This window comes from Pelophylax lessonae (genome assembly GCF_965119305.1).
Source record: "Pelophylax lessonae genome assembly, chromosome: 2".
Lineage (NCBI taxonomy): Eukaryota > Metazoa > Chordata > Amphibia > Anura > Ranidae > Pelophylax > Pelophylax lessonae.
This window is the reverse complement of record NC_138769.1, coordinates 339,423,956-339,447,367: the sequence shown is the minus strand read 5'-3', so window position 1 is coordinate 339,447,367 and position 23,412 is coordinate 339,423,956. Positions and strand designations below refer to the sequence as shown.

At 45.5% G+C, this 23,412-nt stretch overlaps 1 protein-coding gene across 12 annotated transcripts in view; it reads left to right on the top strand.

The window, feature by feature from the left end:
- EPB41 (erythrocyte membrane protein band 4.1) overlaps positions 1–23,412 on the top strand; it is a 367,791-nt gene that overhangs the window by 72,216 nt on the left and 272,163 nt on the right. For 9 of the 12 annotated variants that reach the window (XM_082247674.1, XM_082247684.1, XM_082247682.1 and 6 more), the window contains exon 1: positions 1,342–1,424. The exons of 2 other annotated variants lie outside the window; for them this stretch is intronic. In XM_082247674.1, the coding sequence (XP_082103800.1) occupies positions 1,357–1,424 (68 nt within the window). In that variant the 5' untranslated portion in view covers positions 1,342–1,356. Of the gene's footprint in view, positions 1–235; positions 364–1,341; positions 1,425–23,412 lie in introns of those variants that run through there. One more of the 12 variants, XM_082247680.1, reaches the window with a different exon arrangement.

Sequence of the window (23,412 nt, the reverse complement as noted above, 5' to 3'; positions counted from 1 at the left end):
TTTACTGATATGACCTACTGTAGTGCTTTGTGATTAAGTCAATAACTTTGTTTTGTGCAGTGGTAACACAGAAGACTTTTGTACAGTATGCTGTTTCCTCACTACAGCAGTAAATATGAATATAGAGACTAGAGCGAAAAAAGGAAGTGTGTGCACCGGAGGTGACTTGATGAAATATTTGCTTGAGAAGGGCTTTTTGCAATGTGGGTGAGCTATTGTTTAGGGAGGGACTGGCTTTTTTTCTGGTTCTGGGTGTGGATTTAGCAAAGATTAATACTGTCTCGTCGTTGCCTGATTGCATTTTTCTCTGCATGCATATCAATACTTCTCCAGAGGGAATATCACTCATAGTGGTATAAAGAGGTAAGGAGATTGTGTAATCCTCCCCAGGGGGTTATTACATTTCAAGCAATGGTGACTTATTTTTTTATATACATATATATAATGTGTGTGTGTGTGTGTGTGTATATCTATAATATGTGTGTGTGTGTGTGTGTATGTGTGTGTATATATATATATATATATATATATATATATAATAATGTATGTGTGTGTGTGTGTGTATATATATATATATATGTGTGTGTGTGTGTGTGTGTGTGTGTATGTATATATATATATATATATATATATATATATATATGTGTGTTTATCCTCAAGTTTACATTTTTTTTACCTTGCCTTAAACAAATTTCATTTTTTATTTTATATTTCTACTTTTTTTTTTACCATTGCCTTGATTTACTTTAGGCCACCTTATTTGTTTGGGTTTATATGGATTCCTTGTCCGTTTCTAATAACTTTGCTCCTTTTGAACATTTCTAGTAAACATCCTACAGACTTTACCTTTGCTAGATAGGTAAAGTAGCTGAACTACATATTGGAGGGGCCTATTTTTTTTACCATGGTGTATTTTTTCTGCCAATTTACAAAAAATAATAATAATCTTTAGCCAAGATCAAGATTTAAAATTGTTTATTATTCCGTGTTCCTCCAGAAAACTCAGATCAAAGAAGGGATCAACTACATTTGTGATTTTCTTCATTGCTTAACAGTACAAGACTATTTTGACAGTTGTAGCATTTGCAATATACTTGCATACATAAGCGATTAAATCTCTTGTGTAAAAGTACCCTTAACATACCCCACTTGCACACACGTCTTGGTATAAACATTTTTTTTATTGAATTTCATAGTTATGAGGCTTTTTTTTCCTGCCAAGTTCTGATACCCTCCCATTCATGTCCAACAGAGATATTATTCTCTGCTTCTTTCTTCTCACTCATTTGTCTTCCTAGGACAGAACTCTTTCCTAAACATCTTGCAGCTGGAGTATCCATCTAATAAGATGCTTGAATGTTTAGGCAGATCCTGCACCTGAGACGGCCACATGAGCTTGGAGACTTCTTGCTGCTGAGCAGATGGTTAGTTCAGCAAAACAAAACAAAAAAAATGTGTGTCTGTGTGCGTGTGTCCATGTGGGTTTGTGTGTTTATAGCTACATCGCAGAATAGAAGTAGAATCGTTCTAGGAGCATGTTGTTTTTCATACATACATGATATAGTTCAGTACTCACACCAAATAAACATTTTATTGGGGAGGACCTGCTGCTGTATTTAGATAGATTGATAGTTATTTCTAGTTTTTTTTAGCATTCATTTCTTCCAGATTCAGAAATAAGTATAAGACCTGGCCTTATGAATTTTCCAGATTTTGCATTAACTCATTATATGTGATTTTCTGTTACGTTATAAAAAATAATTGTGTGTAACAGCACACACATTTTACATCCCTATGTGGTCGATTCATAAATAGATCTATTATCAAGTGCAAGGGATGCCTAGAGATTCTTGGTGGTCTCCCAAGGATTTTTGTTTGCCGATTTACAGTGGTACAACTTGGCTTTGCACTGATCTTTGCAAAATTTGTTTCTTATTTTATTAACCTATTTTCAGGACTATGGACTGTGGAAAGAATATGTAGTTAGAAATTTTTCTTGTAAGCCTTTCTAGTTCTTTATTCTTTAACAGTTTGTCCTTAAATTCTTGATTGGGCCATATTGCACTTCAACAAAATTCTGTCAGAGAAGAGAAGGAACCAGAATGACTTGATGCCAAATAAAGAGTTTTACCCCAACATTTCTTATTCCTGATATGTGTATGTTGAACCATGTACTTGTGTTTAAAAAAAAAATCCTGTTTGCTTTTCATTGCTTCCATTATTATTATTATTTATACAGGAACTTAAATGCCCTCGAGTTCACTACTTAAATGATCTGATAGGGATGACTAGCCTTATGTGGGGATGCTTTCATTTATCTTGATTCTTTGTTTTCTTTGTGAGAGCAGCTGCTTGTTCTGTGAATATATGCTAATTTTTAATGTTATTAATCTATGTAAGAAAAATGATCTTGTCCTGTGACAGTATTGTTGGCTTTTTAGTTTTACTACATATTTATGTAGGTGTCCCTATATATGTGAAAATCTTTATAAGGCCTCATGCACATGAGTGTATGAATACATGCTGGGTTTTTTCTGCATTTGCTCTAATTTTGCATATGCACACACATTTATGTACATATGACATTGAGCGTGAATGCACTCTGTTGGTCAAAATATTTTGTTTATTCTGGCCATTGGACTACTGTTACGATTTATATGCGTGTACACGTGTAATTATGCTCAGCGAATGCGTTTCACTTGCATTTTTGGTGCTGGTCCATTGAAGTCTTTTACATGCAATGTACTTTTGATAAATGCATTTTTTTTTTCTGTTTGTTTATGCTCCTCTTCAAATATGCCTGTAAAAGCCTAAGGACCCTTTCACACAGTTCGGTCCGTCAGGCGGACTCCGTTTATCTCAGCCGGGGATCGATCCGCCAATCCCCCGCTGAGCAGGAAGATGGCAGCTCTGTCTCTGCGCTGTGTGTGGAGACAGAGCTGTCAGGTCCCCATGCATCTCTATGGGGGAATCGGATGAGAACAGACCATCTGTCCGTTCTCATCCGATCTGCCAGACGGATGGAAAATAGGGTTTCCATCCGTCCGGTTTTGACGGATCGGATCAGATTTCAGTAGACATGTCTCCGCTGACATCCGATGCCCCATAGAGATGCATGCGGCATCCGTTCAGATCCTCCTGAAAAACGCACAGGCAGGTCTGAACATCTGTGTGAAAGGGGCCTATGTGTATGTAGCACTGCCCCCTTGGGAGCTTCTGAGTGTGGATTCCCCGGGGTTACCCATAGCAACAGTCCATCAAATTTATTTAAGCCTTGGCTCAGACAATGAACAGCCCAGGGGATTTGGGTATTGTGTTTTATTTTATAACTTGGATGGGAGAAGGGATGAGTCGGATACTCCAACTTGAACTATGCACAATTTCTGAGGACACTGGCTGTAATGAGTGTGGCAAGGCAGCTGCTTCACCTTGCCACTGAAGTGAAGTAGAAAATTGGTTTCTGACTGAATTTCTCTTCAGGGTCCTGACTTGGCACCCACTTTCTCACTTCCCTTGCATGCTAGCCCCTTGTCCACTGACTCTCCACTGGAGTGGTCCCCTTCCTGGGTTGCTTTGACTTCAGATCCACCTGTCAGTATCCTGGACCTCCTTGCTCAGCATCACACACTTGGTCCCCTAGGCCTGTGACCACCTTTCTTGCTGACAGGAGTAGAGACAAGCCGTCACCCTCCTCCTGGGACCTGGCTTCCAGCCCAAAGACACCCTGTCACATGTGCCCTTAGCTTTTTTAGCCAATCCCAGGGTGCACCACTGTGTGCCAACCCACTGGGACAGCTGAAAATGCCTGTGTCACTGGCTGTGTTTTCTCCACTGTCAAACAGACTCCCCTATTGGATACAGTGGGGACACTCCCTCAGACCAAATAAATCACACATGGAAACCTGTAACAAGCAAAACTACTGATCAGGCTCCCCTGATAAGATGGAGCAAAACAATGCCTTTACCTAGAACCTACCTAAGAGGGTGCTACAGTACATCTACATGTCCACATAGGCTAACATAGAGCTGCATTTACAGGCTTCTTAAAGTGAAGCTTTACTTTTTCCAATGAACATTGGCTGTTTTTAATTCTTATGCTGCTAGCATTATTAAACAGATCATAGTTTACTTGTTTTAAACTTTTTTTATCAATTACTTTGGTTGCTTCCTGGTTTCTTGCCTAGGCAAGTGATGTCATACATTCCAGAAGTCTTCAGGAGAGGAGAAGGGTTTTCTCAGCTAGGCACACTCTCCTGAATGCATGCTTGAGTTTAGGGCAGATGGATTCCAGGAAGTAAATGCTACATTTAATCACTTGCCCTTACTCAAGATGGCCACAGCCAGAAATGCTAGGGGGTGTTTTTCAAAGTGATTTCACAACAAAATAAATTCTAAAGATATGGATGGATGGGGGAGCTTGCTTTAAGTATTAAAATTCAATTAACCACTTCCCGCAAGCTAACATACCTGTATGTTGGCTTGCAGAAATGGTTGTACTGGGATGATGCCTGCAGTACTTAGTAGCCGCTCAGCCGTAATCCCAGCGAGCAGGAGGAGACGACCCCCCACCGCATTCCGCGGCTTTGCCCGGGTCTCCCATCCAACTGGGAGACCCGAGCAACCAGCTGGCACATCCCCCGTCTGGTTGGAGTCCCGAACAAAGCCGGATTTGGCTTTGATCGTGTCTCCGATGTAGTAATCCGGAAGCGACGTCACTTCCGGCTTATGCGGCTGCTAAAGGTGCAGATTTGAAAAAACTGTCAGTATTCAAAATTGCAGATTTCGGCATTTTGAATACTTTGTAGTGCAGTGGAGGGGTCTGGAGTCTTTTAGACCCCCGACCCCTCCATAAAGAGTACTGCCTATTACTGTCACGAGGGATGTTTACATTCTTTGTGACAGCAATAATTGTGATCAGATTTTTTTAAAAAAAACGTGCTTAAAATAAATAGGAAAAAATGTACATTTTTAAAGTGTCCCTGTTGCCGTGAGCTCACGCACGAAAGAAAACGCTTATGTAAGTCGTGCCCCGCAAATGAAAACGGTGTTGCAACCACACGTGAGGTATCGCCGCGATCGCCAGAGTGAGAGCAATAATTCTGGGAAAAGACCTGCTCTTTAACTCTAATCTGGTAACCATGAAAATTTTTTAAAGTGTCGCCTATGGAGATTTTTAAATATCGTAGTTTGTCGCCATTCCACGAGTGTGCACAATTTCAAACTGTAACATGCTGAGTATCTATTTACTCGGTGTGACCTCTTTCACAATATACAAAAAAATCGGACTAACTTTTTACTGCTTCGTTTTTTATATGCAGGGAAATGTATTTTTTCCAAAAAAATTGCGTTTCAAACACCGCTGCGCAAAAGCAGTGTGACAAAAAATATTGTAACATCTGCCATTTTATTCTCCAGAGTCTATGCTAAAAAAAGAAAAAAGGTACATGTATATATTATGTTTGGGGGTTCTAAGTAATTTTCTAGCAAAAAATACTGATTTAAATTTGTAAACATGTCCAAAATAGGGTTGGTCCGCAGGTGATTAATGTTTTTGATTTGTGGTGCTCATATGCAGTGAAGATCCGCTTTAATGTCTGAATGGCATAACGTAATTGTGCCCATATATGACAGAGACCCATTCCTTCCCACCCCTTGTGAGCACAATCCAGCACCTATTTTGCCCCAAGGATTTCACAAGAAAGTTCTCTGGTGGCACTAAAATTAAAAAAAAAAAAAAGAGAGATGATGCAGCTGCAGACCTCCATGCTGGTAGAACTACTTAAATTCGGGCGACTTACCTGTATGGTGGCAAGTGGTTATAGTCTGATGTAAGCCAAATATTTCTATACTTAGACAGTGGGAAAATGGTATTGTTTATGGTTTTAGCCCTTTTTCTCTGTTGATGTACAAAGTATATTAGCACAACTGCACAAGTTGCTTTCTGTTGGCAGCTTGCCCAAAATATGCTGAATAGTTGCTGTACATGATGAGATTTAGGCCCCTTTCACACTAGTGGGACTTGCCCCGCGATTTTGGACCGCAAAATTGCATGACAAGTCGTTTTCCATTATTTTCAATGAGCCCCATTCATATCAGTGCGTTTTGAAGTTGCACCAACTTCAAAGTAGTTCCTGCACTACTTTGCCACTATTTGATTGCGTTTTGAGCCATAGCCATTGCTTTCAAAATCGCAGCAAAGTCGCGTCAAGATCACGCCGCGAAATCGCGGTAAAATCGCGTCACATAAGTGTGAAAGGGGCCTTATTTTATTTTTTCCCCCTGATGGTGATAACTGGCACATGAGCATTTTAATTCTTTATTTTCTTCCCAATTATTTGTGTTCTTCCCAGCCTATCTGTGCCACCTTTCCTGTTTCGCTCACTGTGTTTGTATTTTTACTACGCATTTAATGAGCTTGTCTACCTAATGGTATTATCAGGATGAGTGTTTAACTCTGGAGAAGGGATTGTGTCTTTTGTAGATTAAGTTCTTCTTCTGAGTCTTTTGTAAAAGACGATTATCTTTGCATGTATATTGGCCTAGAATTCTATACATAGTTCTTAAGGGAGAATTGAAGAATCTGGTTTTGTCACACCTCGATTTTAAAATGAGCCATAGTAGTTAGTTTGTTTTATGTTATTCTGTAGAGTAAATTCACCCTTATGACAATTGCATGGTCGTGCGACGCTGTACCTAAATAAAATGGATGTCCTTTTCCCCCCCACAAATAGAGCTTTCTTTTGGTGGTAATTGATCACCTCTGCTTTTTTTTTTTTTTGTACTACAAAAAAAATCTTTACTTTCTCCTTTAAAACACATCCAATAAAATAAATGTGAAAATTTTAATGTATTCATCAATTCAGGCCAATATGTATTCTGCTACATGTTTTTGGTAAAAAAAAAAAAAAAAAAAAAAAGAAAATTGTTTATTGATTATATTGATTGGTTTGCACAAAAGTTAAAGCATCTACAAACTAATGGATAGATTTATAGAGTTTATTTATTTTTTTACTAATAATGGTGGCAGTCAGTGGCTTACAGTGGGACTGTGACATTGTGGCTGACAAATCAAACTAAGTGACACTTTTTGGGGACCAGTGACGTTATTACAGGGATCGGTGCCAAAAATCTTCACGGTCACTGTACTAATGGCAGTGGCTGGGAAGGGGTTAACGTCAGGGGTGATCAAAGGGTTAAATGTGTTTATAGGGAGTGCTTGCTAACTGTGTGGGGGGTGTTTGTACTGTGGGAAAGCAGATATCCGGGTTCCTGCTTAGCAGCAACACATGATTACTGCCTCCCCTTCTCACAGAGCGACAGTCTGCCTTGTTTACATCTCACCTGTTGGCCTCGATGACTGGTTCCTGCTGTGTGCAATCACAGTGGAAGCAGGGTCGCCTGCCCTGCGTGTGCGCGCCCCAGACCCAGATGTGCATAATTGCGTACAGATAAATGATTCTGCACAGGGGAGACGCTTTGCAGCCGTATGTATAATGTATGTAAAGTATAAGGTCAGCAAGCGGTTACCTCAATATTTCATATTCCTGATATGTGCCTGCTGTACCATAACTTGTATGAAAACTATCGTGTTCTCTTTACTATTGCTTCCTTTGTGTGGAATCCTTGGTGATCCTACCAGTCCCTCTGCTTTCCTATCAAAAACTGAGAACAAACCATGGTTAGTTCCCTAGCAATTGCTTGGGAGTATTGTGGCCTGATCCTGGATACTTCCCTGTCCTGTGTTTTTGCTCTGAACAAACTTCACAGTTTATTCTCCCACCTTTTAGACTCTACATTTCAGGTCCCAACCAACTTTCTAGAGCTTCTGTATGAAGGCCCTGTGCTTAAAGTGGTTCTAAACTCCAAAATAGTTTTTCTCTTACGTCCTCCGACAGTCGCCGCCTCTTCATATTCGTCACATATGGGGTATTAGACTTTGCTCCGAAGGAGTAGCTAGGCAACAGAATATGTTAACAATAAAGCTTTAACATATCCCACCCTCAAGGGGTGGTCCCCTCAGTCAATACCCTCCTACTTCCTGCAACCATATCTCAGTTTTAATGTCTAGCTTGTCAGGAGTGGCTGGCTCTCTCTGTGCTGGGACTTTCTGTCCCAGACTCTTTCTTCTTTTTAATATTTTGTTTTGAGTTTTTCTCTCTACCTTTAATTAGCTGTTATTTTGTCAGCGTTAGTTAGTTCTTCGGACGAAGAGGATCATGCGGACTGGGTCTCGGGCTGATCCCCCTGGTCGCAGGTCGTGGGTCAGTGGCTTCCCAGTCTGCCATCGAGCGTTCAGCCAGGTAACGCTCCTGGCATAGTGAACGACCCATCCCTGTTCGGTGCAGGGATGATTGGTGAGGTGGCTACCTCACTGGACGCTGTGCGGTTTCTTAACCCCCATTTTGTGCGTCTTGAATTGCGACTCTCCCTGCCTCATGTGCAGCGGCTTGTTCGCCTGTGCGGGTCCCCCACGCCATGTGAGGTAAGTGTATTTATGTGGGGACCTGTCTGTCTGGGGGGGTGTCAGTCTGGGACTGTGTAACCTGCCTCTATTCACACTGCTTGTCTCCCTATCTCTCGGCTGCATGCTGTGGGCTGCAAGGGGGGGGGGGGGAGCTGTATGACACTGTGTGTGTCAGGCTGGGCAGTGTGAGAAGCTGTGTGCTGTGGGGCATGTTTTTTTTTGGCATGTTTGGGCATATACAGCGATCGCTGCGGCGATCTAACATGTATTCTTATATTGGAATGTAATGTGTGTTTTAATGCACTGTGGAGCGGCGTTTTCGGCGCCAAACGACGCCATTTTGCCTGCACCCGCTCCGGCCGCATGGTTTACGTGCATGGCGGCCATTTTCTTGTAGCCTCCATAGGCTTACATAGAGCGCCCTGGCAGCATCACTTCCTCTTTCCAGGAACACCGATCGAGGCAGCAGCAGCGGCGAGGGTCTCCTCAGGTTTTATCCTTCTGTTCTTGCTATCCATTGCCTGTGTTCAGTTTGCATATTCCCTGTGGGGGTCTCATTGTGCTTGAGTGTGGTGCGGTGGGCTGCGCTTGCCGCGCTTGCTAAAAAGGGGCAGTTAACCCTTGGTTGTCTGGCATTACAGGGGCAATGGATTCTCAGGAGGGCAAATTTCCTACAGTATTGGTGGAAAGCCAGGGGACCGCTGTTTCCCCCCCAGGGGGGGATTTAGCCACTATTGTGGCTGGCCTTGCTGCTCAGGTGCAAATGCTGGTGGCTGCTCAATCTACTAAAAGGCCCAGAGTTGCTCTGTCCTCTGATTCTGAGGGTGAAGGTGATGGGGCTGTTCTGGCAGGGGCCTCCTTATCGGGGTCCCGCTCCTCTCTTGATCTAGTGGGGTCTGAGGTGGAGGCTGAAGTTGAGGGGGTCGATAATTCTCCCCCTGGCTCGCCTGAAGAGCTTGCAATCATGGATGAGTTGATTGCTTCCATTAAGCAAACGCTGCGTTTGCAGGACGAAGTGTGTCCCCCCGCTGCCTTGGCGGCTTATGGGACGCAGAGAAAACGCAGGACGCCGCAGGTTTTTCCCTGCAATGCTGATTTTCAGCGCGCTGTTAAGGATCAATGGCGCGATCTGCGCAAACCTTTTGCGGTACCAAGTAAATTCAAGCTGCGTTATCCTTTTTCGCCTGCCACTGATGAACGGTGGTGTGTGCCTCCACCAGTGGATCATGCAATTGCGGTTTTGAACAAAGCCACTGCGATTCCTGCAGAGGGTTCCCCTGTTTTCCGTGATGCCACGGATAGGAGACTGGAGTCTCTTGCCCGTCATACTTATTCTGTTACGGGTTCTATGCTTAAGGCTCTGTTTGCTTCTCTCATGGCGGCCCAGGCGATCGCAAGTTGGACGCAGATGCTTAGGCGCGTTCTAGTGGCCGATTCGGCCTCGGCGGCGACCCTGGATATGGTGGATCAGATCCACCAGGGTGTCATGTATCTGTGTGATGCGGACCTGGACCTGATTCCGTTGGCTGCACGTGTGCACAGCGTGGCGGTGTTGTCTCGCCGCCTGGTTTGGTTAAAATGTTGGTCGGTGGACCAATCTTCACGTAAGACCTTAGCCAATCTGCCTTATGATGGGTCTCGCCTTTTTGGGGAGTCCCTGGATGTGTTGATTAAGGGGATCACCGGGGGTAAGAGCACTCTCTTGCCCCATTTCCCCAAGGCTAAGGGGGCTTCTGGGAAGAAGCATGCAAATTTTCGGCCCCCTCAGGGGTCCTTTCGTGCCTTTCGGCCGCACTACAAGGGCAAACCGTTCAAAGGTCAAGGCTCTCAGAAGAAGCCCTGGTCTGGGAAACAGAAGTCCGGCCAATCCGGACCTGCAGCCCATAACAGTTCGGCCTGAAGGGGCGCCCTCACCCAGTTTTGGGGTGGGGGGACGCTTGCTTGGTTTTCTTCAGCCCTGGTTGGCCCGTGTGCGGGACAGATGGGTTCTGGAAATCGTTCGATCTGGTTACAAGATCGAGTTTCTCTCTTGGCCGGAGAGCAGATTTTTTCCCTCAAATCTTCAACTGTCTCCAGAGCGCCTGCGGGACCTGCACCTGGCGGTGCGGGACCTGAGGGCTCAGGGAGTGGTGGTTCCGGTGCCTCATCGGGACAGGTTTCGGGGGTTTTATTCCAATCTGTTCACCGTGCCCAGAAAGGAGGGCAAGGTTCGTCCGATTCTGGACTTGAAGGCTCTGAACCGCTCTGTGCGGGTTCGCAAGTTCCGCATGGAATCCCTGCGGTCGGTGGTGGCTGCCCTGGTTCCGGGGGAATTCATGGCCTCCATCGATTTGAAGGATGCGTACCTTCACATCCCCATATTCGAGGGTCATCAGAGGTACCTTCGATTTGCCATTGCGGAGGATCACTACCAGTTCGTGGCGTTGCCCTTTGGTCTCGCCTCGGCTCCGCGGGTCTTCACCAAGGTGCTTGCACCGGTTCTGGCATTATTGAGGGCCCAGGGCGTTTCTGTCCTGGGGTATCTGGACGACATTCTGGTTCGGTCTGCGACCAGACAGGGTCTGGAGGAGGACCTGTCTGTCACAATGCAAACTCTGCAGGAGTTTGGTTGGACGATAAATTTTCCAAAGTCGACACTGAGTCCGTCGGTTCGTCTTCCCTACCTGGGAATGATTTTGGACTCGGTGCAGGCGAAGGTCTTCCTGCCGGAAGACAAACTCAGAACTCTTCAGGAGGAAGTCAGGTCCCTCAGGGACGTTCCGCACTCGTCTCTGCGGACGTGCATGAGATGTCTGGGATTGATGGTCTCGGCCTTCGAGGCGATTCCTTTCGCACAGTTTCACACGCGGGGTCTCCAAGCGGAGATCCTGTCCAGGTGGGACGGGCAACCTCAATCTCTGGATCTTCAAATCTCGTTGAGTCTTCGCACCAGGGAAAACCTTCTGTGGTGGCTCCAGTCCCCGTTGGTGTCCGGGGGCAAGTCGTTTCGTCCGATCTCGTGGACGGTAATCACCACGGATGCCAGCCTGTCGGGCTGGGGTGGAGTTCTGGGCGTTCTGTCCGCTCAGGGGACTTGGTCGGAGGGGGAGTCTTCCCTTCCGATCAACATTCTGGAATTGCGTGCGATAAGGCTCTGTCTTCATCGCTGGACGGACCGGCTGCAGGGTTGCCCGGTTCGGGTGCAGACGGACAATGCCACGGCGGTGGCCTACATCAACCACCAAGGGGGCACCAGGAGTGCCCGAGCGGCTCGAGAAGTGGCCGACATTCTGTCTTGGGCCGAGACTCATGTCCCGGCGATAACGGCGGTTCACATTCCGGGAGTGGAGAACTGGCAGGCGGACTATCTGAGTCGCCAGACCCTGGATCAGGGGGAATGGTCTCTCCATCCGGCTGTCTTCCAGACGTTGTGCGCGAAGTGGGGTCTTCCAGATGTGGACCTGTTCGCGTCTCGCCTCAACAACAAGGTGAAGAGGTTCGTGGCAAGGATGCGCGACCCTCGGGCAGACGCGTTGGACGCGTTAGTGGCCCCGTGGCATCAGTACAGGCTGATGTACGCGTTTCCACCGATTCAGTTGCTGTCCAGGTTCCTTCGCAGGTTACACTCGGAACGCAACACGGTGATTCTTGTGGCACCGGACTGGCCTCGCCGGTCCTGGTACGCAGACCTCGTGAATCTGGCGGTCGACGCCCCGTGGCGTCTGCCTCTTCGAGACGATCTACTGTCTCAAGGACCGATATACCATCCTGCTTTACAGTCGCTGGCTTTGACGGCCTGGCTGTTGAGACCGAGGTCCTGAAGGAGAGGGGTCTCTCTCCGGAGGTCGTTCATACTTTAATCAACGCAAGGAAGTCTTCCTCGGGGAAGGTTTATTACCGTACTTGGAAGGCCTATTTTGCCTGGTGTGAGTCCAGGGGGTTTTCACCCCGCACATACTCGGTGTCCCGTGTGCTGTCTTTCCTTCAAACGGGTGTTGATCAGCGTTTGGCGCTGGCTACGATAAAGGGTCAGGTGTCTGCTCTGGCCGTTCTGTTTCAACGTCCCGTGGCTTCCAACCCTTTGGTTGGCACCTTTGTTCAGGGTGTGCGGCATCTGGTTCCCCCGAGGCGGGATCCTCTGCCCCCTTGGGACTTGAATCTCGTTCTCTCTGTGTTACAACGTGCTCCTTTTGAACAGATCAGGGAGATCTCGTTGTCTATGTTGTCCAAAAAGGTCGCCTTTTTGGTGGCGATCACTTCGGCTCGCAGAGTGTCGGAACTGGCGGCTTTGTCCTGCAAGTCTCCGTACCTGGTTATTCATTTGGATAAGGTGGTCTTGCGACCTAATCCTTCTTTTCTGCCGAAACGAGTTTCGGAATTCCATCTTAATGAGGATATTGTCTTGCCTTCGTTGTGCACGAAGCCTAAACATCCAAAGGAGGTGAGATTGCACTCTCTGGATGTTGTTCGGGCGATAAGGGTTTACCTTAAATCGACTGAGTCTTTTCGAAAGACGGACTCCTTGTTTGTTCTTCCAGAGGGTCCTCGGAAGGGCATGGCGGCTTCGGCCTCTACCATCGCCAAATGGATCAGGCAGACCATTGAACAGGCCTATGTTTTGCAGGGGAAGGTTCCCCCTGTGCCTGTGAAGGCGCACTCTACTAGATATCTGAGTACGTCTTGGGCCTGTCGTCATGGGGCTTCTGTAGCCCAGGTGTGTAAGGCGGCGACTTGGTCGACCGTGCACACTTTCACAAAATTCTACAAAGTAGATGTTCAGGCATCGGCGGATGCTTCCTTTGGCCGCAAGGTTCTTAGTGCGGCTGTTCCCTAGGGTCCCTTGTTGGGGACTCCTGGCTGTTGGGATAGGTTTTGTATCCCCTGTTTTTTTTGTCTTTTCCTGGGTTGTTGCTCCTGTTGAGCACTTATTTTTGCTGTTGCCCAGCTGGTTTCCTTCCTTTGGTAAGGTTCCTTTCTTTGATGTGGAGACTGCGTTGCCTTTCGGCGCGGATGCGTTTCCCACCCCTCATGTTTGCACTGCTTTGGGACGTCCCCATATGTGACGAATATGAAGAGGCGGCGACTGTCGGAGGACGTAAGAGAAAACGGAATTTTTGTAAAATCTTACCTGTAAAATTCCTTTCTCTGAGTCCTCCGACAGTCGCCGCCCCCGCCCCTCTTTTGGGGTTTGATTGTATACTCTACTGCTATTCCACTAAAACTGAGATATGGTTGCAGGAAGTAGGAGGGTATTGACTGAGGGGACCACCCCTTGAGGGTGGGATATGTTAAAGCTTTATTGTTAACATATTCTGTTGCCTAGCTACTCCTTCGGAGCAAAGTCTAATACCCCATATGTGACGAATATGAAGAGGCGGCGACTGTCGGAGGACTCAGAGAAAGGAATTTTACAGGTAAGATTTTACAAAAATTCCGTTTTTTTTTTTTATTCTAATGCATTATCTGTATTAAGGTACAAAACTCCCCACTACCTAATCTACCCACCCCCATTCCTTAACACTTGCCTCACTCATCAATCCAGGGCTGTCCCAGCTGCAGCTTTCTTCCTTGCTTCCTGCTTTCATAGGACGCAGAGAGTAGTGGGAGCCACAGGGATCAGGGACATGGTTACTAGTGTGTATCCTACAGATGCACACAGCCTGACTTGAGAGTGCACTTGTATACGTGTCCTGTTAGCATCTGGCTTGCTAAAGGAGCACCCAGAGGAAGAAGCAGACAGCACTGACAGGGGACTGAAAAGGAGGTAAGGGACTGCTCTGTGCAATATCATTACACAGAGCAGGTATGTATAACATCTTTTTTTAGTTAGTCAGAGAGATTCTTCCCGATGTTGGTTTGGAAGGTTCTCAAAACGCATGCCAGCCTGTCGGGTTGAAAAGTAGTCCTGGATATCCTCTGGTTATAGGGGATTTGGACATTGAAGGAAGCTTGTCTCCCTATCCGTATTCTGGAGCACAGAGTAATACGGTTATCATTTCGGCACTAGACCTTTCGTCTGCGAAGTGATCCGAACAGGACACAGTTGATCAACCCTGAAGCAATGGCTGACCTCAACCAACAGGGAGTACCCACAAGTCTCTATTTGATCCTGACTTGGGCAGAACTTGTCATTCTGGGGTTTATTTACTAAAAATGAAGAGTGGAAAATCCGGTGCAGCTATGCATGGTAGCCAATCCGCTTCTAACTTCAGCTTGTTCAATTAAGCTTTGACAATAAAACCTGAAAGCTGCAAACTTTCTATGCAGAGCTGCACCAGATTTTGCATGCTCCAGTTTTAGTAAATCAACTCCTCTAGCCCTGTCCATGATGCATATTCCAGACATAGAAAATTAGCAGTCAGTCTGGACTCCATAGAACCCCTAGGTGCTTGAAGACCTTTCTGGCAGGCTGTGATTTTCATGAGCCAGGTGGTACCCAAACCCCGTCAGACTTTGTGGGCCTTCTCATATTGTATGGATCTTCCATCTAATAGGCTGGTTTACCAGCCTGCTTCTTGGGTCACTGACCTTAATGGCCTGGTTGGTTTTTTCAACGGCCAGTGGCCCAGTGCTGCCGACCATTTTACTCCCAAGTGTCCACAGGGAAAATATATTCAACTCAGCTCTACCCAGTATTCAGGTTATCAAGGATATCCACACTGCACCTTTTTTATATAGCACACCTCCCAGTTTATAGGTCTGCAGGTCACCACCAATGAGATCCCAGCAAGCACAGTATACCTTTCCAGTATTCATGTAAACAGTAAGATCTGCAACTCAACACATATTGCTCAGTTCCTGAGATGATTTACTACAATACACAAGCTATACTCCTAACGCCTCATAAACCAACCCTATTCTTCTTCATGGAGAAGAGTGGTGGTACTCTTCCACTTCTTTTATCCTTTCTAAGAGAATTCTACATCCAAAAGGAAGAGTGGAGTTGTTACTTCCTGCCCACAAGAGAGTTGCATGTTCAGATCAAAAACACCTGCATCTCCACACGTTTCTTTTTGCACCAAAATGTGTTAAGGGCTATGATTGGACTGACAGTACAATTGGGTGATTTGTTTCCATTTCTCCTCTGGCTGTGGCATTTGACAGTAGTAGATGGACCTCAAACTGGCTTAATGTATGAATAGAATTAGAAATCCTTTCACGAACAAAGGGATTCACAACATACCTACTTATTTCAAGTGCATGTTTAGCTGCATGCTCAAGAGTTTGCTGTAAGTGAATAACAACCCATTTGCCAAGTAAGTGCTGGGAATTCTTAAAGGAAGTCCATGTTTGCCTCTGGAATGAAGTGTCTGATAACAGGGATGTTTTATTGTCACGTAGCAGGAAAGACAGAATATGGGTTTATTTTACTTTACTTTTAGTGTCAGCAAAAAAAGAGCTGCTTTTCCATGGAAATATTTCAATCAGCAGTTTAAGATAACGGTTACAGAAGAAAAATTTACAGTACTCCTAATTCTGATATAGAGGTATTGTTGATATATGGTGTAGGTCCTGTCACAGCAGATGACCCTGGCAGGCCCGTGGCAGTGAGAATCTGGGATTAGCAACATTTGGCTTTCTGATTATGACCTGGTCCTAGTACATTAGGATGGTTGTTGCTGGCAGGGCTCAAGGACATTATCTGCATGACCCTTCCTTCTGGATGCTTTGTGTAGATTACCTCCTAAGTGTTCTAGTTTCCTCCTACAACTCAAAAACTTGCTGTCCCTTGTGTCTAATTTTCTTGACTTTTTTGCCATCTGTGTCACAAATGGGTGGATATTTGTTTTCACTTCCTGTCTCCTAACTAAAACTGCAAGTGAGAGGAAAATCTGACAGGGGTTCTAGTCCCTCTCCACTCTATCCAAATTAGAAAAATAATTAAATATAGCTTTGCCTTTAGTTATACTTTTAAGATAAATGCACATTAGCTTATTGCTAGATGTATGTGTGCCTGATTACTGAGCGTTTTTTAGCCCGAAGTTTCCCTTTGTGCAATTCTCAAGTGAATGTAGGAACAGTCTTACCATGTTTGGGAAAGCAGTTTTTCATGTTCTGTTGTTTTTTTTTTTTTTTTTTTCCCCTTCTTTTTTTTACTCTTTTGCTTTTTTTTTTTTTTTTTTCCCTGAATACATTTAAATTTTTTTGTAGTTGCAGGTAACTACAGTGAGGGGAAGAAAGTATTGATCCCCTGCTGATTTTGTACGTTAGCCCACTGACAGAGTCAGTCTATAGTTTTAGGCTGCATTCACATGTCAGCGTATGCTGCGCGATGTTGCCGCGATTTCCGCCTGCAAAAAAATTGCGGGACGCATTACGCTCCAAAGAAGCTCTTGTACTTTTTTGGGCGTAATGCGTCCCGCGATTTTTTTTGCGCAATGTTACCGCGATTCGGCAGGCGGAAATCGCTGCAACATCGCACAGCGTTTGGGGTGCTATTGCAAATCACGGGCAACGCACATGCGTCCCGCGATTTGCAATGATTTCCGGATCTCGGGCGGAATCGCAGCGATTCTGCCCGCGATCAATACGCTGACATGTGAATGCAGCCTTAATGGTAGGTTAATTTCATTTTCAATGGTTTTTATTGAATTTTCAACAAGGTTAAAGAAAAGATTACAAACAATAACAGCAGTGCAGTATTAATGTAACATTCCATCTAGAAAAAAGAACAATGAGAGGCATCCATATACATAGTAAACCAGTCAAGCAGATCCGTGTCGAAGGCACATCAAGGTGGTAACGACAGACAAGATATCCGAAACTCCCCCATCCCTCCCGGGACACCCCAGTGGGAACAAAAACTGCATCCCGGGGGGGAATGGCAATCTACCTTCAATGAATTTTTATTAGGTAAAGGAGATACTGCATCAGAAGTGCAAAACAGTAGCATGAAGGGTGATACCACAGTAGGAGACTGGTATAAATCAGCTGTGAAGCATATTCAGCCCATTGGCATAACTAGAGCTTACCGTAGGATAGAGGGGCGATATGCGCCACACCCCTTACTAAACATGAATACTGTAGCGAAGTTCTTAACCTAGTATAAACAGCCTCATTGGCATAGATAACATCCTGGTCCTGACCCTCAGAGCCCTAGTGGGAAAGGTGGTAACAACAATATCTAGATGGCAGGGAAGTCAGGAACCGCCCTAAAAGAATAAAGATTAGATAACCCGGGGAGTGAGGAACTTCAGACCCATCTTCCCCATATATTTAGCATATACCATGAGGGACTATACTATTAACAAAATCATAACCCCTCATTGTATGGTTCATAATAGAAAGTGATAAATAACTCAATGAAGTCAAGCAAAAGGGCCTGCTGGCCTAATGTAGTCATAGAAAGAAGACAGGGTGGAAATAAAAGAGGGTAAAGAGGGGGAGAAGAAAAGCTGCAGGAACGCTAAAGGGCAGTCGGTCTCCAGGGCCACAAACGATTAGTATTTAATTCGGGTTCACGCCTGGAACCAGAGAGATTCCCACATATGTGGCCCAAGGTTCCCAGATTCTTTCAAATTTCGCCACAGTGTTCGTAAGCACACTTACCATTTTTTCCTGGGCCATAACCCATGTGATCTTATTACGAATCTTCCGGATGGAGACAGTAGATTTTTTCCAAGCTCCCGCAATAGAGAGCTTAGTACCGAGTAAAATGTACAGGATCAACCTTTGAGTGTGTTTTGGCACCCCAGGAATTTGTTTATTAAGTAAGGCTATTTGGGGCGATTTAGAAATTCTATGGTTAGTGACCTTGTAGATCATATGAAAGATCCGATCCCAGGTGCCTCTTATACGTGGACATTCCCACCAAACATGGATCATGGATCCCCAGAGCTGACATCCCCTGAAACAAAGGGGTGAGGAGGAGGGATACATTCTGTGCAGCCTCGTTGACACCAAGTACCAACGAGTTAGGACTTTTAAGCCAGCTTCCATTAAAGACACGCTACCTATCCCTTGAAAAGATCGGAAACATGCTCTGCCCCATTCCTCCACATCCCAAGATTCCGCCAACTCCGATTCCCAAGCCTTCATATAAGTCAATTTGTCCCGTATGGAAGCAAGTGACAGGTATATCAGAGAGATGCCCCCTCTCTGCTCCTTGGAGTTACAGCACCATACCTCGTATTCCGTGAAGGACAGGGGGGGAGTCTCCTTTGCTGAAATTGATGAAAGGAAATGGGAGATTTGATAGAAACGATATGTTTCAGATTTTGGCATTTTAAGCTTGTTTGTACAATGTGCAAGGGTGAAGGGTCCGTTTTGTGTAAAAAAAATGTCCGATACGATAGAGGCCCTTGTCTAGCCACCATTGGAACGCCTTTATGTCAATCCCTGGGGTAAAGGTCGGATTGTGAAATAGATGTGATAATGGGCATATTCTAGAGGTAAGGGAGGGCAAATGCCTTAGTTTGTCCCATAAAGCGAAGGAGGACGACAGAACCGGGGACAGAACGGGAGGCCTATTTTTAGGGGGACACCAAAGAAGAAAATCCAGTGTGTAAGAGGGTACTGCCTGTCTTTCTATTTGAACCCAATTCAGCTTTTCATAGCGGGAATATACCACAGATAGTTGAGCCAGTCTGGCTGCTTGATAATAAAGCCAGAGATTGGGAACTCCTAGCCCTCCTTGTTTCCTCGGACTGTACAGAATCTTGCGAGACAATCTGTATCCCTTGCTACCCCAGATAAATTTAATGACTGAATTTTGAAAATATCGTAGCGGGGCCTTAAGAAGGGGGATCGGCAAGGCTCTGAACAGGTAAAGAGTCCTGGGAAGCAGATATATCTTTATGGCATTGATTCTACCCAACCATGACAAATGATGAAGTGACCAACCCTGCATTTCTTTAACCAAGGATTGGTAGATGTTCGTGTAATTCGCTTTGTGGAGATCCTCCAACTTGGTCGTCAGGGTAATCCCCAAATATTTAAGTTGCTTGTCATTCCAGGGGAATGCAAATGAAGATTTTAATCTTTGAGCCTCCACATCATTGACTGAGACATTCAAAACCGATGATTTCGACAGGTTCACCCTGAGGCCAGAGAACTCCGCAAAGTTGTTCAACACCTTGCAAATATTTGGCAGGGAGGTGGAAGGAGAAGTTACAAACATAAGTACATCATCTGCAAATAATGCACATTTATGTTCCTGTGGGCCGCATGACACCCCTTTTATGTCCGGATTGGTACGGAGCGCGAGGGCCAGCGTTTCTATCGCTATGGCGAATAAAAGGGGGGATAGTGGACAGCCCTGCCTTGTTCCTTTTGAAATCGGGAATGCCTGCGAGTAGAAGCCCTGGTATCTGATTTGTGCTGTCGGAGAAGAGTAGAGTGATCTGATTATTCCCAGAAAGTTATCCCCAAATCCCCAACGTTCCAAAATTGTGAATAAATACGACCATTCAACCGAGTCGAAGGCCTTTTGGAGATCTATAGACAGAAGAATACCTTCCTGAAGACCGCTACCGTCCCACCCAGTTTGCAATATGGAAATTATATCAATAGCACGGCGCACTTGGTCTGGGCCCTGCCTCCCCGGGATGAAGCCTACTTGATCCTTATGAATATACTGGTTGATAAAGACGCTAATCTATTGGCCAGGATTTTAGTGAGGATTTTTAGATCGTTATTGATTAACGAGATGGGTCTATAATTCCCCACCTCACCTGGGTCCTTGTCCAGTTTCGGAATGACTGAAATAAATGCCAGGTTACTCTGCTTATCAATAGGAACCTCACCTTTGAGAGTATTAAAGAACCTCGCTAGATAGGGGTAAAGCAACTCCGAAAACGTTTTATAGTAAATGTTAGGGAAGCCATCGGGGCCAGGGCAAGAGCCCACCTTAAGGTCCTTGATTACCATTTTGATTTCTGCTACAGTGAAGTTTGCTTCCAGGATATCCCTATGTTTTGTGGAAACGCTAGGTATGGGTAAGTCCCGTAAAAAGTCATGCATATTAAGAGCATTCACAGAAGAATCAGACTTGTAAAGCCTTTCAAAGTAAGTTGAAAATTCCTCCATAATACGTTGTGGGTTTTGGGTCCTGCGACCTCCCTGTACAGAAATCTTAGGAAGAGCCTGGAGTCTAGGTCTAGGTCTAAGGTTAAGAGCCAGCATAGAGCCCGTCTTGTCCCTGAGGTGATAGAACCTGGCGCTTTGCCAGCGGAGGTGTTTTTCCGCCGAGTTGGTCAAGGCCAGATTAAGTTCGGCCCTGGCTGCATCCAGAGCCCTAGCAGACTTTGCGGTAGGGTTCTGTTTGTGACAGGAATTCAGGTTGGTAAACTGTTTTTCAAGGTTGTCTACATAAGTTCGCCTGTCTCGTTTAATGTTTGACGCAATTTGGAGAAGCTTCCCTCTGATTGTTGTTTTATGGGCCGCCCATAGTGTCGTGGGAGATATCTCATCCGTATCGTTTAGGGAAAAGTATTCCGAGATCGCACTTTCGAGCTCGGTTACCCTGCATGGGTCACTCAGAATTGATTCATTCAGTCTCCACTGGAAAGGTCCCCTAGGTGCGTGGGAGCGAGACATCCTGACGGTCACCAATGAGTGGTCCGACCAGACCACATCCTTGATATCCGCTGAAGTCAGGGACGGGAGTAAGGCCTGAGAAACTAACAGATGATCAATGCGGGCGAAAGCCTGGTGAGGATGAGAAAAATGGGTATAATCTTTTGCAGTTAAGTGCAATTCCCTCCAGCTATCTACCAAACCCATCTGGTTTATCAGTTTAGCAATTTGTGAGCTATGTTTTGGTGGTTTAATCCCTCGGGAGCCCGGTGGTTTAGATTTGTCAAATCCGTAATCAAAGGCAGTGTTGGAATCCCCGCCAAACACGATATGGCCCTCTAGGTGTGGCAATAGCTTTTTAAACATTTTACGGAAGAAAGCGGTTTGATTTTGATTAGGCGCATAGTATGAGACGAAGGAATATAGTTGCTCGTCAATAGTGCCCTTAATCAAGATGAATCTGCCCCCGGGATCCCCCAGCTCAGAGTGAAGAGAAAACTTGCAGGATTTGGCAAACAAAATAGCCACCCCGCGTTTTTTGTCATCCGCGTTAGCTAAATAGAACGTGGGGAATTTAGCATGCAAAAACCGAGGTTTGTAAGATTTCGGAAAGTGAGTTTCCTGGAGCATCAAGACCTCCACCCTCCTATGGTGAAAGTCCTGTAGTGCCTTCCTTCGCTTCATGGGAGAGTTCAGACCCTGCACATTATGAGTCGCAATCCTGAGGTATGGTACTGAACTTTTAGAGCTAGCCATGGGGCAGAGAGTGTGAGTGCATCTGGGACACCATGTCACTTACCCGAACCCGAGGCGAGGAATTCTGCAGGGAGACTGGACCGCACGGGGGACTTGCGTGTGGAGAAATTTCTGAAAAGCTCGATCCTGGAGACCAACTGTAGAAGGGTAATAAGAGAAAGGATGAAAAGAACACAGAAAAGATAAAGCGAAGGCAGACCTACATCCAAAAAGGATGACAGTTGCCAGGTCGAGGTCTGCTGCGACCCGGCAAGTTGTAGTACTCAGTTCCTGCCCCTTAAAATGGGGAGGCTGGAAAAGATCACGAGAGAGAACCGGGATTTTCCCTCGTGATCAATGGAGGCGCCATCCGGCCACCCCGACTGGGCTCCCGCCCACATTCTATATTAAAAATGAAAAACAACAATGAAAAAACAGCCGTATGAATTCGATGGCTCAACGCATCCCATTTCCCAACAAAGGATTGAAAAACAAAATGACCGGAATCATTGTACCCCATACGTTCCACACTAGGTAACCTAGCGTTTGCGAATGAGGTATGTATCGATCGGGTTTGTGGGAAATAATCATATCCAGGGGATATAAAAAAAAAAAAAAAAAGGGGGGACGGGGAGGGGGGGGGATGTTATTCAAAATTTAAAGTAGAGCAGTCAATTGGCGGATAACAAGAATTAACACAGCAACTCGCCATACTCAGGACATGAGGAGGAAGTCATTGATGGGAGCTTGAATGCCCCAGGTGTAAAAAATGATAGGAGAGTCAGCTAAAGATGATCAGGGAGGCTTGCCGTCCTTGGAGCGTTTGAAGTTCGACTTGTGCCACAGGGGAGCAATAGGGCTAGATGGATTAGGGCGTTTGGCGGATCCAGAGCTCGAAGTGGAGGGGATTGGGTCCGATGCTTGAGGAAGCAAATGAAGGTGATGAAGTAGTTTTTCACCGTCTGAGAAGCTTGAGAAAGAGTATGTCTTGTTCTTGTAAGTAAACTTGAGTGCAAAGGGGAATGACCACCAGTATTTTAGTTCTTTCTGTGATAGAATGGACAATAACGGTTTTAGGGTCCTCCGACGCTGGATCGTGGACGGGGCCAGGTCGGTAAATATTTGAACTGGGTGACCCTGACAGGTAAGTTGCTTAGCATTTCTAGCTCTGTTAATGATTTCTTCTTTTACTGAGAAGAAGTGGGGCTTAACCACAACATCCTTAGGATTACCATCTCTCCTGGGAGGCCCCAGTGCTCTATGGGCCCTGTCCAGCTCCAATTTGTGCGCAGGAATGTCTGGAATGAGGTCCTTAACCCCTGAATAGCAGTAGGAATGTCCGTGACAGAGTCAGGAAGGCCCCGCAGGCGAAAGTTATACCTGCGGGACCTGTTCTCCAGATCTTCAACTTGAAGTAATGCAGAGTCCAATTGTTCCTGTAGAGACTGTATGAGCCCTGTGTGCTGATTCGTTTTAGCTACAGTCACATCAAGTTTGCCCTCTATTGCTTCCATTCTGTGTCCCAAATTTTGAAAGTCCATTTTCATGTCAGCTGTAATTCTGTCTGCTATTTGGTTCAAGCCCCTGTCTAATAGGGATGACATTTTGATGAGCAGGTCATTATATAATAGTGATTCCTGTCTGCCTGCACCCTCCATGGCATGCATTCCTGAGGTGATGTGAGGAGAAGCATAGGCAGGGGAGAATGCCCCCAAAGT